A 16,879-nucleotide genomic window follows, 5' to 3' on the forward strand; every position below is an offset into this window, starting at 1 on the left:
CAGAGGAGGCAAAAATCCCTCAGACTAGAGGTAAAAATTCCTTCCCGACTCCAAATATGTCATGAGAATAAATCCCTGGATCAACGTTCTGTCCCTATAATTCTAGTATACATAACCTGTAATGTTATTATTCTCCAAAAATGCATCCAGACCCCTTTTATATTCTTCTACATAGTCCCCCATGACCACCTCCTCAGGCAGAGAATTCCACAGTCTCACTGCTCTTACAGTAAAGAACCCCGTCTGTGCTGGTGTAGAAACCTTCTTTCCTCTAGACGTAGAGGATGCCCCGTTGTTATAGATACAGTCCTGGGTATAAATAGATCATGGAGAGATCTCTGTACTGTCCTGATATATTGATACATAGTTATTAGGTCGCCCCTAAGCCTTCTTTTTACTAAACTAAATAACCCTAATTCTGATAATCTTTCTGGGTACTGTAGTCCTCCCATTCCCCGTATTACTCCGGTTGCCCATCTTTGAACCTCCTCCAGCTCCACTATATCTTTCTTGTACACTGGTGCCCAGTACTGTACACAGTATTCCATGTGTGGTCTGACCAGTACTGTACACAGTATTCTATGTGTGGTCTGACCAGTACTGTACACAGTATTCCATGTGTGGTCTGACCAGTGCTGTACACAGTATTCCATGTGTGGTCTGACCAGTACTGTACACAGTATTCCATGTGTGGTCTGACCAGTACTGTACACAGTATTCTATGTGTGGTCTGACCAGTACTGTACACAGTATTCTATGTGTGGTCTGACCAGTACTGTACACAGTATTCTATGTGTGGTATGACCAGTACTGTACACAGTATTCTATGTGTGGTCTGACCAGTACTGTACACAGTATTCTATGTGTGGTCTGACCAGTACTGTACACAGTATTCTATGTGTGGTCTGACCAGTACTGTACACAGTATTCTATGTGTGGTCTGACCAGTACTGTACACAGTATTCTATGTGTGGTCTGACCAGTACTGTACACAGGATTCTATGTGTGGTCTGACCAGTACTGTACACAGTATTCTATGTGTGATCTGACCAGTACTGTACACAGTATTCTATGTGTGGTCTGACCAGTACTGTACACAGTATTCTATGTGTGGTCTGACCAGTACTGTACACAGTATTCTATGTGTGGTCTGAACAGTACTGTACACAGTATTCTATGTGTGGTCTGACCAGTACTGTACACAGGATTCTATGTGTGGTCTGACCAGTACTGTACACAGTATTCTATGTGTGATCTGACCAGTACTGTACACAGTATTCTATGTGTGGTCTGACCAGTACTGTACACAGTATTCTATGTGTGGTCTGACCAGTACTGTACACAGTATTCTATGTGTGGTCTGAACAGTACTGTACACAGTTTTCTATGTGTGGTCTGACCAGTACTGTACACAGTATTCTATGTGTGGTCTGACTAGTGATTTGTATAGTGGTAGAATTATTTCCTTGTCGTGGGCATCTATGCCCCTATTGATGCCCCCCATGATTTTATTTGCGTTGACAGCAGCTGCCCGACACTGGTCTCTACAGCTAAATTTACCATTATCTAAGACTCCCAAGTCCTTTTCCACATCAGTCGTCCCAAGTGAGCTCCCATTTAATACATAATCCCAGCCCGGATTTTTCCTCCCCATTTGCATTACCTTACATTTATCAGTGTTGAACCTCATCTGCCACTTCCCAGCCCAAATCTCCAACCTAGCCAGATCCATTTGTAACAGTGCACTGTCCTCTATTGTGTTATCTACTATACACAGTGCACTGTCCTCTATTGTGTTATTTACTATATACAGTGCACTGTTCTCTATTGTGTTATCTACTATATACAGTGCACTGTCCTCTATTGTGTTATCTACTATATACAGTGCACTGTCCTCTATTGTGTTATCTACTATATACAGTGCACTGTCCTCTATTGTGTTGACCACTTTACAGAGTTTAGTATCATCTGCACAGATTGCTACTTTACTATTCAACCCCTCTATAAGGTCATTAATGAATATATTAAATAGAATAGGACCCAAGACTGACCCCTGTGGTCCCCACTAGTAACAGTCACCCAATCAGAATAAGTACGATTAATAACAACCCTCTGTTTCCTATCACTGAGCCAGTTACTTACCCACTTACACACATTCTCCCCCAGCCCCATCCTTCTCATTTTATGCACCAACCTTTTATGTGGCACCGTATCAAATGCTTTGGAAAAATCCATATATACGACATCCAGCGATTCCCCCTTGTCCAGTCTGGAGCTCACCTCCTCATAAAAGCTGATCAGGTGACAGGTCCGATCCCTCATAAAGCCATGTGATATGGGGTCATACATTTATTTGTATCAAGATATTCCAAAATAGCATCTCTTAGAAACCCCTCAAACAATTTACATAAAACCGAGGTTAAACTAACAGGCCTATAATTCCCGGGGTCACCTTTTGACCTCTGTTTAAATATTGGCATGCTGGGAGTTGTAGTTTTGTAACAGCTGGAGGCACCGTGGTTGGGAAACCCTGACGTAGTGGATTTAGCCCCATCATTCCCTGTATAGTCTACTGTAACCTCCGGAGTATGTTCTCCCAGACCGGACAGGTTATCATCATCATCCTCCTCACTTTACCGCATAAATGCATTAGTAAATGCGACACATCCCTTCCCTATCATCACTGACAAGCATGCAGATGTAGCAGAGCTGATGACGATTTGCATAGGACTGCATCTAACAGCTATGGTTGGATAGGGGTTGCGGTTGTATCACAATGTGCGAGTGGATACAATGTGTCAGTTCGGATAGCTTATTAGTAACAGTGACATAAAGGGTTAATGTTAACGTTTTCCCAAATTAAATGAGTCAGCTCTGCTGCATCTGTATTCTACAGCCAGCTCTATCATGGTGGTCAAAGCCCTAGTGCAGTGGTGTTCAACCTGCGGACCTCCAGATGTTGCAAAACTACAACTCCCAGCATGCCCGGACAGCCAACGGCTGTCCGGGCATGCTGGGAGTTGTAGTTTTGCAACATCTGGAGGTCCGCAGGTTGAAGACCACTGCCCTAGTGGATTAAGCCCCATTATTGCTTTTTTACATTTATTTTTGGTCGAGAAGAGGACAAGGTGCAGCTCCAGAACTGGACGTAGTATAATATCTAGATAATATCCGCAGCAATGAGCTAAAGCCCAGGGCATTCTTGGAGTTGTAGTTCAACATCACTAAAGGTGTCCACCTCTGTGTTCTTCCCTACTTGGTTGGATACACATTCTGTATCGTTTTCCATCCATCCCTGTAATTAAAGACTAAATGCTAAATCTATAGGCTCCGTCCTAATGAGGGGCCGTAACAATGTGTCAGGGAAGAAAGGAATCAAATAGAACAGTGGTCTTCAACTTGCGGACCTCCAGAGGTTGCAAAACTACAACTCCCAGCATGCCCGGACAGCCAAAGGCTGTCCGGGCATGCTGGGAGTTGTAGTTTTGCAACCTCTGGAGGTCCGCAGGTTGAAGACCATCTTCAACGCGAAGCTAAAAAAAAACGTGACACAATTGATAGATTCCCGTATATAAAGCCGAAACGTTTGACGGCCGCCCGCAATCTCAGCGCGGCTTTGTAGATACGTCTCTCTGTCCGACCAATTAACCCCTAGAACTTCCCATTAATATTCTCCAAATCCGGGTTCACGACTCCTAACATGAGCGTAATGAGAGGATGAAGGGAACGACACTTGTAAATCTTCACAGCGTGTGAGTCTGGAGAAGCTTAGACAACCATCATCCAGGGTTCCGGAAATGTTTTCTCTGCATGTAGAGTTTTATTATTTATTTATGTAGAGTTTTATTATTTATTTATTTATTTATTTATGTTGTTGTTGTTTATTTATTTATTTTTTTTGTTTCTTCTGCATTCATTCATGTTGGGTTTGCCATGTATGACACCCTGCCCTAATAAAACCTGCATGTGTTTGCACCTTATTAATGTTGTCTTGCAGAATAGCGGAATACTCCTATGGCCACCAGAAGAAATCCAACAAGAAGAAGAAAATCAGCAAGAACGACATCCGCCTGGTGCCTCGGGATGTGGAGGAGACGGATAAAATGAACGTGGTGAGCTGTTCCTCCCTTACTTCATCACTAAACTACTTTGACTACCACCAGCAGACCCTCCCGCTTGGCTGCAGGCGTTCCGACAGCACCTTCCTCAATGTGGAGAACCAAAACACCAGGAATGCTGGCTCCAATCATGTCTACCACCACACCTTCACCAACCAGAGTCCTCCTCAGCCCGACCTCATCATCAACGGGATGCCTCTACCCGAGGTGAGTACATTGAGCAACCACCTTCTCTTCCACTAGCCTCATGGTGGGGGTGGGTCTACAGCATAACCAGCATGGCAGGTGAGATGCATTATGGGTCACACGTAGCCTTTGGCAGTCAACGAAAGCTCCTACGAAGTCAACCGAGTGTCTCGTCTTTGTGTGTTTGCTCTTTCGCCATGATTCTTGTAGCTCGGTATAAGCTTCTTATGGTTGACTTTTATGGATGTAGCGTTGGGAACGACACGTAGAGGTTGGCGCATCTCCTGTGAATCTTAACTGATGGTATTATTGCTTATATAAACGCTATCACGGAGAAAATTGAAATATGCGCTCATTTAAAACGTAACATTTATTTAGTGTGCAATTGTTGCTGCCGCTCAGGGAGGAGGAGAAATCGTTATCCGAGATCCCTCTATAGCTACTATTGGTTCATCCATGGCGTCTGAGTGAGTGGTCCGTAACCGGACCGATCTGTCATTGTTTTGGCAATTGTCTACATCTTATTTAAAGGGGTACTCCGTTCCTAGACATCTTATCCCCTATCCAGCGGCAGGACCCCCAAGATCTCCACGCTGCACCTTGCGTTCGTTTAGAGCGTCAGGTGCAGAGGCGGAGGCTGGTGACATCATGGTCATGCCCCGCTCGTGACGTTACGGCCATGCCCCCTCAATGCAAGTCTATGGGAGGGGGCGTGACGGCCGTCACGCCCCCTCCCATAGACTTGCATTGAGGGGGCATGGCCGTAACGTCACGAGCGGGGCATGACCGTGATGTCACCAGCCTCCGCCTCTCATTGCCAGTCATCCAGCGCGGAGCGAAGTTCGCTTTGTGCACCGGATGTCTGCTGGAGTGCCGTGGCCGAGATCGCGGGGGTCTCCAGCGGCGGGACCTCCGCAATCAGACATCTTATCCCTTGGATAGGGATAAGGTGTCTAGGGGCGGAGTACCCCTTTAATGCTATATTGTTTTTTTATGCCGTTTTTTTGTTCCTAATTGTTGTCCCCTGATGAACCCCTCTCATTGTTGGTCTCTCTAAATAGGGGGGAAACGTGTCGGGACTTGTTGTACATTAGAGTGTTTATTACACAGTACTGTAGGAAATTACTTAAATATCTATCCCAGGCTGTTGTGGAATTTACGTGGAGGCATTACCTGGTTAGCCCCCGACCCAGCCTTCGTTTTTGAGACGTATGTTTTTGGTGTATTATTTCTATGGTTTTTGAGGACACTTATTTATTCCATACTAAATAAAGTTTTAAAAGAGCGAATATTGCAATTTTCTGTGAAGTGTATTATTGCTTATATAACTCATGGAAGTATCCTGAGCAATAAGGGACTATATGAAGGACTGTAGGCCGAGTTATTCCCAATATTCTCCGTAATCTTTGTCTATGTCAGCGCCTCCATGAGACGACTTCAGTGGTGATGGTCGAAGCATAGGAACAGATTGCCGGAATGGCCACTGGATTGTTTGGTTGTGGGGGCGGAAGGAAAAGTCCCTGAAGTTTTTGAAATGTTTAGATTATGTGTGTGAACAAGGATTGAAAGGCGAAGAAGCGTCATAGACCAGAAAAAAAAAAGAAAACTATGTTCGTTAAGGAAGATGCTTACTAGCATAGTAATAGTAGTTTTTTTCTGGTCTTTATTTATCGCTGAAAGATTACACCTAGCGTGGTCCCCTGCAGGACCGATACAATAAATTGTCTTCTGTAGTAATAAGATTTTGGAGATGCACCGTACCCATATAGAGAGGTTTTGGGTCAATGCGTTGACTTTATTGAAACAGCAGGTAGAATTGTCACACATTGTTACTTTTTGGTACTGTGTGGTATTGTTATTTTGTATCTGCTCAATGGACGTTGACTTGGTTTCTAGAACAACTTTGCAACCCAAGCTACAATAACCAGAATACGGCAGTGACCAAGAAGAGATTTACTGTGTAGACTGGGTCGTGTGTGCGGAGCCTTTACTGCAGAACATTGACTTCCTATGATACTATGGAGCTGTAATGTGTTGCACTGCGCTTGTATAACACTGTATAGTATAGTGCAGTATCATATAGTATAATTTAATACAGTATCATATAGTATAGTGCAATATTATAAGGTATAGTATAATATACAGTATCATATAGTATAATATAATACAGTATCATATAGTATAGTGCAATATCATAAGGTATAGTATAATATACATTATCATATAGTATAGTGCAGTATCATATAGTATAGTATAATATACAGTATCATATAGTATAATATAATACAGTATCATATAGTATAGTGCAATATCATATAGTATAATATAATACAGTATCATATAGTATAGTGCAATATCATATAGTATAATATAATACAGTATCATATAGTATAGTGCAATATCATATAGTATAATATAATACAGTATCATATAGTATAGTGCAGTATCATATAGTATAATATAATACAGTATCATATAGTATAGTGCAATATCATATAGTAAAGCATAACACAGTATCGTATAATATAATACAGTATCATATAGTATAGTATAATACAGCATCAAATAGTATAGTGCTGTATCATATAGTATAAAACAGTGTCATATAGTAACATAGAATACAGTCTCATATAGTATAATATAGTAGAGTGCAGTATTATATAGTAAAGCATAATACCGTATTATATAGTATAGTGCAGTATTATGTAGTGTAGTACAGTATAGTGCAATACCATATAGTATACAATAATACTGTATAGTAAAGAATAGTATAGTATAATACAGTATGAAATAGTATAGTAAAGTGCAGTATCATAAAGTAGAGTACAGTATCATATAGTTTAGTATAGTGCAGTATCATATGGTATAGTGAAGTGCAGTATCATAAAGTAGAGTACAATATCATATAGTTTAGTATAGTGCAGTATCATATGGTATAGTAAAGTGCAGTATCATAAAGTAGAGTACAGTATCATATAGTTTAGTATAGTGCAGTATCATATGGTATAGTAAAGTGCAGTATCATAAAGTAGAGTACAGTATCATATAGTTTAGTATAGTGCAGTATCATATGGTATAGTAAAGTGCAGTATCATAAAGTAGAGTACAGTATCATATAGTTTAGTATAGTGCAGAGCCATATGGACTGTTGTCTTTTTTCTACCTTAAAAAGGATCTAGTATATAATAATATTGTACAGTAAAGATAATTACAGTATAATTAAAATTTCAAAGTACAGAACACTATAGTACATTATAATATAGTAAACTATATTGAAGTACAGCAGGGCACAGTTTTGTATAGCATACGGCAATAAAGTACAGTATATAATAGACAAGCATAGTGTATTACATTATAGTAAAGACAGTGTTATAAAGAATAGTATGTTGTCATATAGTATAGATTAGTGCAGTATCATGTATTATAGTATCATGTGGTATAGCAGAGTATAGCATAGTATGGCAGTATAGTAAAGTACAGTATATAATAGACAAGCATAGTGTATTACATTATAGTAAAGACAGTGTTATAAATAATAGTATATGGTCATATAGTATAGATTAGTGCAGTATAGTATCATGTGGTATAGCAGAGTATAGCACAGTCTGGCAGTATAGCAAAGTACAGTATATAATAGACAAGCATAGTGTATTACATTATAGTAAATACAGTGTTATAAATAATAGTATATGGTCATATAGTATAGATTAGTGCAGTATAGTATCATGTGGTATAGCAGAGTATAGCACAGTCTGGCAGTATAGTAAAGTACAGTATATAATAGACAAGCATAGTGTATTACATTATAGTAAAGACAGTGTTATAAATAATAGTATATGGTCATATAGTATATATTAGTGCAGTATCATGTATTATAGTATCATGTGGTATAGCAGAGTATAGCATAGTATGGCAGTATAGTAAAGTACAGTATATAATAGACAAGCATAGTGTATTACATTATAGTAAAGACAGTGTTATAAATAATAGTATATGGTCATATAGTATAGATTAGTGCAGTATAGTAACATGTGGTATAGCAGAGTATTGCACAGTATGGCAGTATAGTAAAGTACAGTATATAATAGACAAGCATAGTGTATTACATTATAGTAAAGACAGTGTTATAAATAATAGTATATGGTCATATAATATAGATTAGTGCAGTATCATGTATTATAGTATCATGTGGTATAGCAGAGTATAGCACAGTATGGCAGTATAGTAAAGTACAGTATATAATAGACAAGCATAGTGTATTACATTATAGTAAAGACAGTGTTATAAATAATAGTATATGGTCATATAATATAGATTAGTGCAGTATAGTATCATGTGGTATAGCAGAGTATTGCACAGTATGACAGTATAGTACAGTACAGTATATAATAGACAAGCATAGTGTATTACATTATAGTAAAGACAGTGTTATAAATAATAGTATATGGTCATATAGTATAGATTAGTGCAGTATCATGTATTATAGTATCATGTGGTATAGCAGAGTATAGCACAGTATGGCAGTATAGTAAAGTACAGTATATAATAGACAAGCATAGTGTATTACATTATAGTAAAGACAGTGTTATAAATAATAGTATATGGTCATATAGTATAGATTAGTGCAGTATAGTATCATGTGGTATAGCAGAGTATAGCACAGTATGGCAGTATAGTAAAGTACAGTATATAATAGACAAGCATAGTGTATTACATTATAGTAAAGACAGTGTTATAAATAATAGTATATGGTCATATAGTATAGATTAGTGCAGTATCATGTATTATAGTATCATGTGGTATAGCAGAGTATAGCACAGTATGGCAGTATAGTAAAGTACAGTATATAATAGACAAGCATAGTGTATTACATTATAGTAAAGACAGTGTTATAAATAATAGTATATGGTCATATAGTATAGATTAGTGCAGTATAGTATCATGTGGTATAGCAGAGTATTGCACAGTATGACAGTATAGTACAGTACAGTATATAATAGACAAGCATAGTGTATTACATTATAGTAAAGACAGTGTTATAAATAATAGTATATGGTCATATAGTATAGATTAGTGCAGTATAGTATCATGTGGTATAGCAGAGTATAGCACAGTATGGCAGTATAGTAAAGTACAGTATATAATAGACAAGCATAGTGTATTACATTATAGTAAAGACAGTGTTATAAATAATAGTATATGGTCATATAGTATAGATTAGTGCAGTATCATGTATTATAGTATCATGTGGTATAGCAGAGTATAGCACAGTATGGCAGTATAGTAAAGTACAGTATATAATAGACAAGCATAGTGTATTACATTATAGTAAAGACAGTGTTATAAATAATAGTATATGGTCATATAGTATAGATTAGTGCAGTATAGTATCATGTGGTATAGCAGAGTATAGCACAGTATGGCAGTATAGTAAAGTACAGTATATAATAGACAAGCATAGTGTATTACATTATAGTAAAGACAGTGTTATAAATAATAGTATATGGTCATATAGTATAGATTAGTGCAGTATAGTATCATGTGGTATAGCAGAGTATTGCACAGTATGACAGTATAGTACAGTACAGTATATAATAGACAAGCATAGTGTATTACATTATAGTAAAGACAGTGTTATAAATAATAGTATATGGTCATATAGTATATATTAGTGCAGTATCATGTATTATAGTATCATGTGGTATAGCAGAGTATAGCACAGTATGGCAGTATAGTAAAGTACAGTATATAATAGACAAGCATAGTGTATTACATTATAGTAAAGACAGTGTTATAAATAATAGTATGTGGTCATATAGTATAGATTAGTGCAGTATCATGTATTATAGTATCATGTGGTATAGCAGAGTATAGCACAGTCTGGCAGTATAGTAAAGTACAGTATATAATAGACAAGCATAGTGTATTACATTATAGTAAATACAGTGTTATAAATAATAGTATATGGTCATATAGTATAGATTAGTGCAGTATAGTATCATGTGGTATAGCAGAGTATTGCACAGTATGACAGTATAGTACAGTACAGTATATAATAGACAAGCATAGTGTATTACATTATAGTAAAGACAGTGTTATAAATAATAGTATATGGTCATATAGTATAGATTAGTGCAGTATCATGTATTATAGTATCATGTGGTATAGCAGAGTATAGCACAGTATGGCAGTATAGTAAAGTACAGTATATAATAGACAAGCATAGTGTATTACATTATAGTAAAGACAGTGTTATAAATAATAGTATATGGTCATATAGTATAGATTAGTGCAGTATAGTATCATGTGGTATAGCAGAGTATAGCACAGTCTGGCAGTATAGCAAAGTACAGTATATAATAGACAAGCATAGTGTATTACATTATAGTAAAGACAGTGTTATAAATAATAGTATATGGTCATATAGTATAGATTAGTGCAGTATCATGTATTATAGTATCATGTGGTATAGCAGAGTATAGCACAGTATGACAGTATAGTACAGTACAGTATATAATAGACAAGCATAGTGTATTACATTATAGTAAAGACAGTGTTATAAATAATAGTATATGGTCATATAATATAGATTAGTGCAGTATCATGTATTATAGTATCATGTGGTATAGCAGAGTATAGCACAGTCTGGCAGTATAGTAAAGTACAGTATATAATAGACAAGCATAGTGTATTACATTATAGTAAAGACAGTGTTATAAATAATAGTATATGGTCATATAGTATAGATTAGTGCAGTATAGTATCATGTGGTATAGCAGAGTATAGCACAGTCTGGCAGTATAGTAAAGTACAGTATATAATAGACAAGCATAGTGTATTACATTATAGTAAAGACAGTGTTATAAATAATAGTATATGGTCATATAATATAGATTAGTGCAGTATAGTATCATGTGGTATAGCAGAGTATAGCATAGTATGGCAGTATAGTAAAGTACAGTATATAATAGACAAGCATAGTGTATTACATTATAGTAAATACAGTGTTATAAATAATAGTATATGGTCATATAGTATAGATTAGTGCAGTATAGTATCATGTGGTATAGCAGAGTATAGCACAGTCTGGCAGTATAGTAAAGTACAGTATATAATAGACAAGCATAGTGTATTACATTATAGTAAAGACAGTGTTATAAATAATAGTATATGGTCATATAGTATAGATTAGTGCAGTATAGTAACATGTGGTATAGCAGAGTATAGCACAGTATGGCAGTATAGTAAAGTACAGTATATAATAGATAAGCATAGTGTATTACATTATAGTAAAGACAGTGTTATAAATAATAGTATATGGTCATATAGTATAGATTAGTGCAGTATAGTATCATGTGGTATAGCAGAGTATTGCACAGTATGACAGTATAGTACAGTACAGTATATAATAGACAAGCATAGTGTATTACATTATAGTAAATACAGTGTTATAAATAATAGTATATGGTCATATAGTATAGATTAGTGCAGTATAGTATCATGTGGTATAGCAGAGTATAGCACAGTCTGGCAGTATAGCAAAGTACAGTATATAATAGACAAGCATAGTGTATTACATTATAGTAATGACAGTGTTATAAATAATAGTATATGGTCATATAGTATAGATTAGTGCAGTATCATGTATTATAGTATCATGTGGTATAGCAGAGTATAGCACAGTATGGCAGTATAGTAAAGTACAGTATATAATAGACAAGCATAGTGTATTACATTATAGTAAAGACAGTGTTATAAATAATAGTATATGGTCATATAGTATAGATTAGTGCAGTATCATGTATTATAGTATCATGTGGTATAGCAGAGTATAGCACAGTATGGCAGTATAGTAAAGTACAGTATATAATAGACAAGCATAGTGTATTACATTATAGTAAAGACAGTGTTATAAATAATAGTATATGGTCATATAGTATAGATTAGTGCAGTATAGTATCATGTGGTATAGCAGAGTATTGCACAGTATGACAGTATAGTACAGTACAGTATATAATAGACAAGCATAGTGTATTACATTATAGTAAAGACAGTGTTATAAATAATAGTATATGGTCATATAGTATAGATTAGTGCAGTATCATGTATTATAGTATCATGTGGTATAGCAGAGTATAGCACAGTATGGCAGTATAGGACAGTATTATATAGTATAGTGCAGTATATTAGAAGGGTAGGGTCACATGTACTGTACGCTATCACATAGATGGGATCCACTAGACATTGATGATCTGTTGGCCTCATCTGTCTCCGCGAGACTCATGGGTGATGCCGAGGAGCAGTTGCGCCATTGTCTGTGCCCATTCTCTGGTGACTATAGGATTAGGGATCGCACCTCCTTGGTCCAATTAGTTCCTGTAGTCAGCCGGCTCATAAGACGTGTGAATTTCTCCCTTATCATCTGTACCGAGCTCCTTTCACACTTATAATACGACTAAAGAGATTTCTCGCGCCAAGTCAAAGCCAAGTGACAATGGTTTCTGCACTTCTCCTGGCACCTGTGCTCCGCGCTGTTCTTATAATATCCGGAGCCATTCTTCTCTCTCCTGTTTACATTCTGTCAGACAACTGAGATCTAATGCACCGGGGATAATGCTTGGATATAGAACATTACTCTACATGATGGCTTCATGGTTGAATATTGGTTATTTGCTTGATATATTGGGTTTTATCATTTTTCTTTGTAGTCCATTCTTGGCATACTGGTCCACCATCTTTACAAAGCCAAGCAGAAGCATTTACATGGCAAAAGTCCTGAATGACTGTTAATAATAAAGAAATGTAGAATGTTTATAGCAGAACAAATACCTTTTCATCATCTTCTGATTCCGTGCATCACATTTATTGCTGCCAATCTGTTTAACTGGGGTGAATTAGTCTCCTTCCCCCTCTGGCAACGGTCAATATAGTCCCCCCTTACTTCATCACCAGAAGGAGTCTTCTCCACTATACTATCCTGGTGGTTAAAGTTGTAGTTACAGTTGTATCTAATTATCAGTGATCTGTGAACTTGACCTGATAGTTTGCTACAATGTATCAGTGCATATAAAACGCATCATGGAGTCCCCAGGGATTCCCTACAGTGTATTCAACTGTAACAAACCCTCAGCTGTGACAAGCTGAGGTCAGAGTGGACACCTATGACATCATAGGAAGCGTCAAGTCTTCACTCTGATGATGTCATAATTCCAAAATGGCAGCCATATAACCCACTGCTGCCCTTAAAGGGGAAGTGCACCATTAACCAGTGAACTGCCCCTTTAAGAATTATTTGTAGATATAATGATAAACTTATTATACACGGTCCTTTTAATGTCATCTAACTCTGCATTTAGGTCAAGGGAATACCTGTGAGCGAGGGGAAATACGGGGCGTAAATTAAAGGGTCTCGTGTTATATAAATAGTCATTGTAGTAGAAGTTCATCATTATGGATCTCAAAAGTACATTTTTTGTTTAAGTCACCAATAAAGTCCCTAAAAAGGTCCTTAGTTCCGGACCACAAAACGAACACATCATTAGTGTTGAGCACGAATATTCGTAATGCTAATTTTTATATCAGCACGCTGCGATTTAGCAAATATTTAGAATATAGTGGTAGATGTTCATAATGAGGAATATTTGTTTTTATTTTATTTTTTTTTGTTTTGTTTTTTTCACATGCAAATTTTTAAGCAAATTTTATGCAAATTTTCCATGTGGATTTTCGCATGGGAAAAAAAAGTGAACGAACATAGCGAATATGCGAATTTCGCAAACATAGGACGAATAATCGTCAATATATTCGTGAAATATCGCAAATTCGAATATGGCCGCTGCCGCTCATCATTACACATCATCAATATACCTGCCCCAATAGATGATGTGGGAAATTTTTTTCCCTAAGTGCTGGAGGCTGTCCGAGGATGCTGGGAGTTGTAGTTTTGCAACAGCTGGAGGCACACTGGTTGAGAAACACTGCTCTAAGCTCCAGGGAACAGTAATTCTCCTGCCATAGTTCCCTAGAGGTTTCCTCCATGTTCACACTGAGGAATTCATGAGGAATAATTTCGGTCAGGAAATTGTTGCCTTCTGTCATTTTATCCATCAAACGGAATTTCCATGCGGAAATGAAGAGGAATGAAGGAGGAGGATATTTAATTCTACTTTTCTGAATTCCGCTAGAATTCCACTCGAAAACGATGTCGGGCAGAATGTTTTTTATACCATTGACTTCTATTGGCTTTCGCTTGAAGAATGAACATGCTCTTTCTTCAAGCGGAAAGGAATTCAGTGTTGGAATTCCGCTAGCGGAATTTCCGCAGAGTGAACAGGACAGCGGAAAAAACATTAAAGGGGTATTCCAGTAAAAAACCTTTTTTTTTTTTTTTTTTTTTTTAGATCAACTGGCTACAGGAAGTTAAACAGATTTGTAAATGACTTCTATTAAAAAAATCTTAATCCTTCCAATAATTATCAGCTGCTGAAGTTGAGTTCTTTTCTGTCTGACAACAGTGCTCTCTGCTGACATCTCTGCTTGTCTCGGGAACTGCACAGAGTAGAAGAGGTTTGCTATGGGGATTTGCTTCTACTCTCGACAGTTCCCGAGACAGGTGTCATCAGAGAGTACTTGGGCAGAAAAGAACAACTCAACTTCAGCAGCTCATAAGTACTGAAAGGATTAAGATGTTTTAATAGAAGTCATTTACAAATCTGTTTAACTTTCTTGAGCCAGTTGATTTATAAAAAAAGTTTTTTTTTTCCTGGATAACCCCTTTCAAATCAATGGGCAGAGGAGATGGGCATTCATTTGGAGCGGAGAATTCTAGAGGAATTACTCAGTGTGAACGGGCCCCTAAGTGCTGTGTGTACAATGTTTCACAATCCTATGTAACTTGTATCATGGAATCCTGCCCAATATTGATACATTTGTATCCTGGAAATCGTCCTATTTTTGTGCGCGGGGGCCGAGGCGTTTTGCAGTATATTGTTTCTTTAATTGTGCAAATTGGCCACATCGGGACTCATCCCGAAGTTTAATTCTCATTATTAGCTTGTTACGAAATTAAAACAACAACAGTCAAATTGGCAGAAGAGATGAGTCAAAGTGATGAGGAGAAATTAATTATCTGTGGACTTTTTACATTTCAATCAAAGAGTATTAGAAAGGGAAGACGACGCGCTCCTCGCCGCCGCCGCCACTCGCAACGCTTTAATGATGAAAAAAAGGGAAAAGGATACGAAGTTTTGCGCAGGATTTAGTGCGAGTGTCAGCGAGATGTTTAGAATGAATTCTTATTATTATTGAAGGGATATGGGAGATCAGTTGGAACCGATGAGGTTGGTTTTAATTAAGGAGCCTGATTCGTAGATTATTAGATTAGGTTTTGTTTGTTTTTTGGCTGTTTGTTGTGTTGGTTAATGGTTGGTAGCAGTTTGCATGGGTTGCTTAGTCGGTTTGAAAACTGTTTAAAGGGGTACTCCGCCCTTAGACATCTTATCTCCTATCCAAATGGCCAGGCCCCTTGTGATGTCACGCCACGCCCCCATGGCCAGGCCCCTTGTGATGTCACGCCACGCCCCCTCAATGTAAGTCTATGGGAGAGGGCGGCACGCCCTCTCCCATAGACTTGCATTGAGGGGGCGTGGCATAATGTCACAAAGGTCGTGGTCATGACGTCCCAACCCCTTGCCCACCGCACCCAGTGTTCTAAACGAACACTGGGTGCTGCACAGAGATGGCGGGGGTCCCCAGCTGCAAGATCCCCGCAATCAGACATCTTATCCCCTATCCTTTGGATAGGGGATCAGATATCTAGGGGCGGAGTACCCCTTTAAAGAATACCTGTCATGTTCAACAACAAAAAATACACAAATATTATATGTTACCCAGTCCCTAATCCTGATCATGTACATTTCATTTTTATGTATCTAGCACCTATATTTCTCTAACAAATACCTTATATCTGTTGCTCACTTGGTTTGTCATCCTGTGCTATGGAGGGGGCTTGCCCTCACTCTGCATGACTCCTCCTTCTCCCTGAGTCTGCTGTGCTGTTCTAGGTCTCTTTATCCAATCACTACAGGCTGCTCTGTAACCCCCTCCTCTCTGTTTTTATGCTGTAGTCTGATAGGACAGGAGTGAGCACAGAGGAGTACTAGTCCTGCCCTCACTTCCTGGACTTTGTCCCTGCCTGTGCTTTAGCTGGGTCAAAGATGATGCTACAGCCGGACAGGATTATGTTCTGGGTGAAATGGGGACCCCTAGTGGTCATTTTAAAAGTCATTATTTATATTAAAAGGAAATACAAATTTATTATTAAATATACAAGAAAGGTTACGTACAGGTTAGGCTGGGTTCACATCAGTTCCTAAAATGGACAGAGATGTCAGCAGAGAGCACTGCACCCATGATGTCAGCGGAGAGCTCTGTGTTCCAAAAAGAAAATAATTTCCCCTGTAGTATTCAGCAGCTAATAAGTTCTGGAAGGATTAAGTTTTTTTTTAATAGATGTAATTTACAAATCTGTTTAACTTTCTGGCTCCAGTTGATTTAAAATATAAAAAATAAAAAGT

At 37.7% G+C, this 16,879-nt stretch overlaps 1 protein-coding gene across 1 annotated transcript in view; it reads left to right on the forward strand.

Annotated features, from left to right (window-relative positions):
• PCDH19 (protocadherin 19) overlaps nucleotides 1–16,879 on the forward strand; it is a 59,350-nt gene that overhangs the window by 11,201 nt on the left and 31,270 nt on the right. Inside the window, exon 2 of the mRNA XM_056541465.1 lies at nucleotides 3,998–4,325. Coding sequence (XP_056397440.1) covers nucleotides 3,998–4,325 — 328 coding nt within the window. The remainder of the gene's footprint in view (nucleotides 1–3,997; nucleotides 4,326–16,879) is intronic.

The sequence above is a fragment of the Hyla sarda genome, chromosome 9 (genome assembly GCF_029499605.1).
Source record: "Hyla sarda isolate aHylSar1 chromosome 9, aHylSar1.hap1, whole genome shotgun sequence".
NCBI classification, from domain to species: Eukaryota; Metazoa; Chordata; class Amphibia; order Anura; family Hylidae; genus Hyla; species Hyla sarda.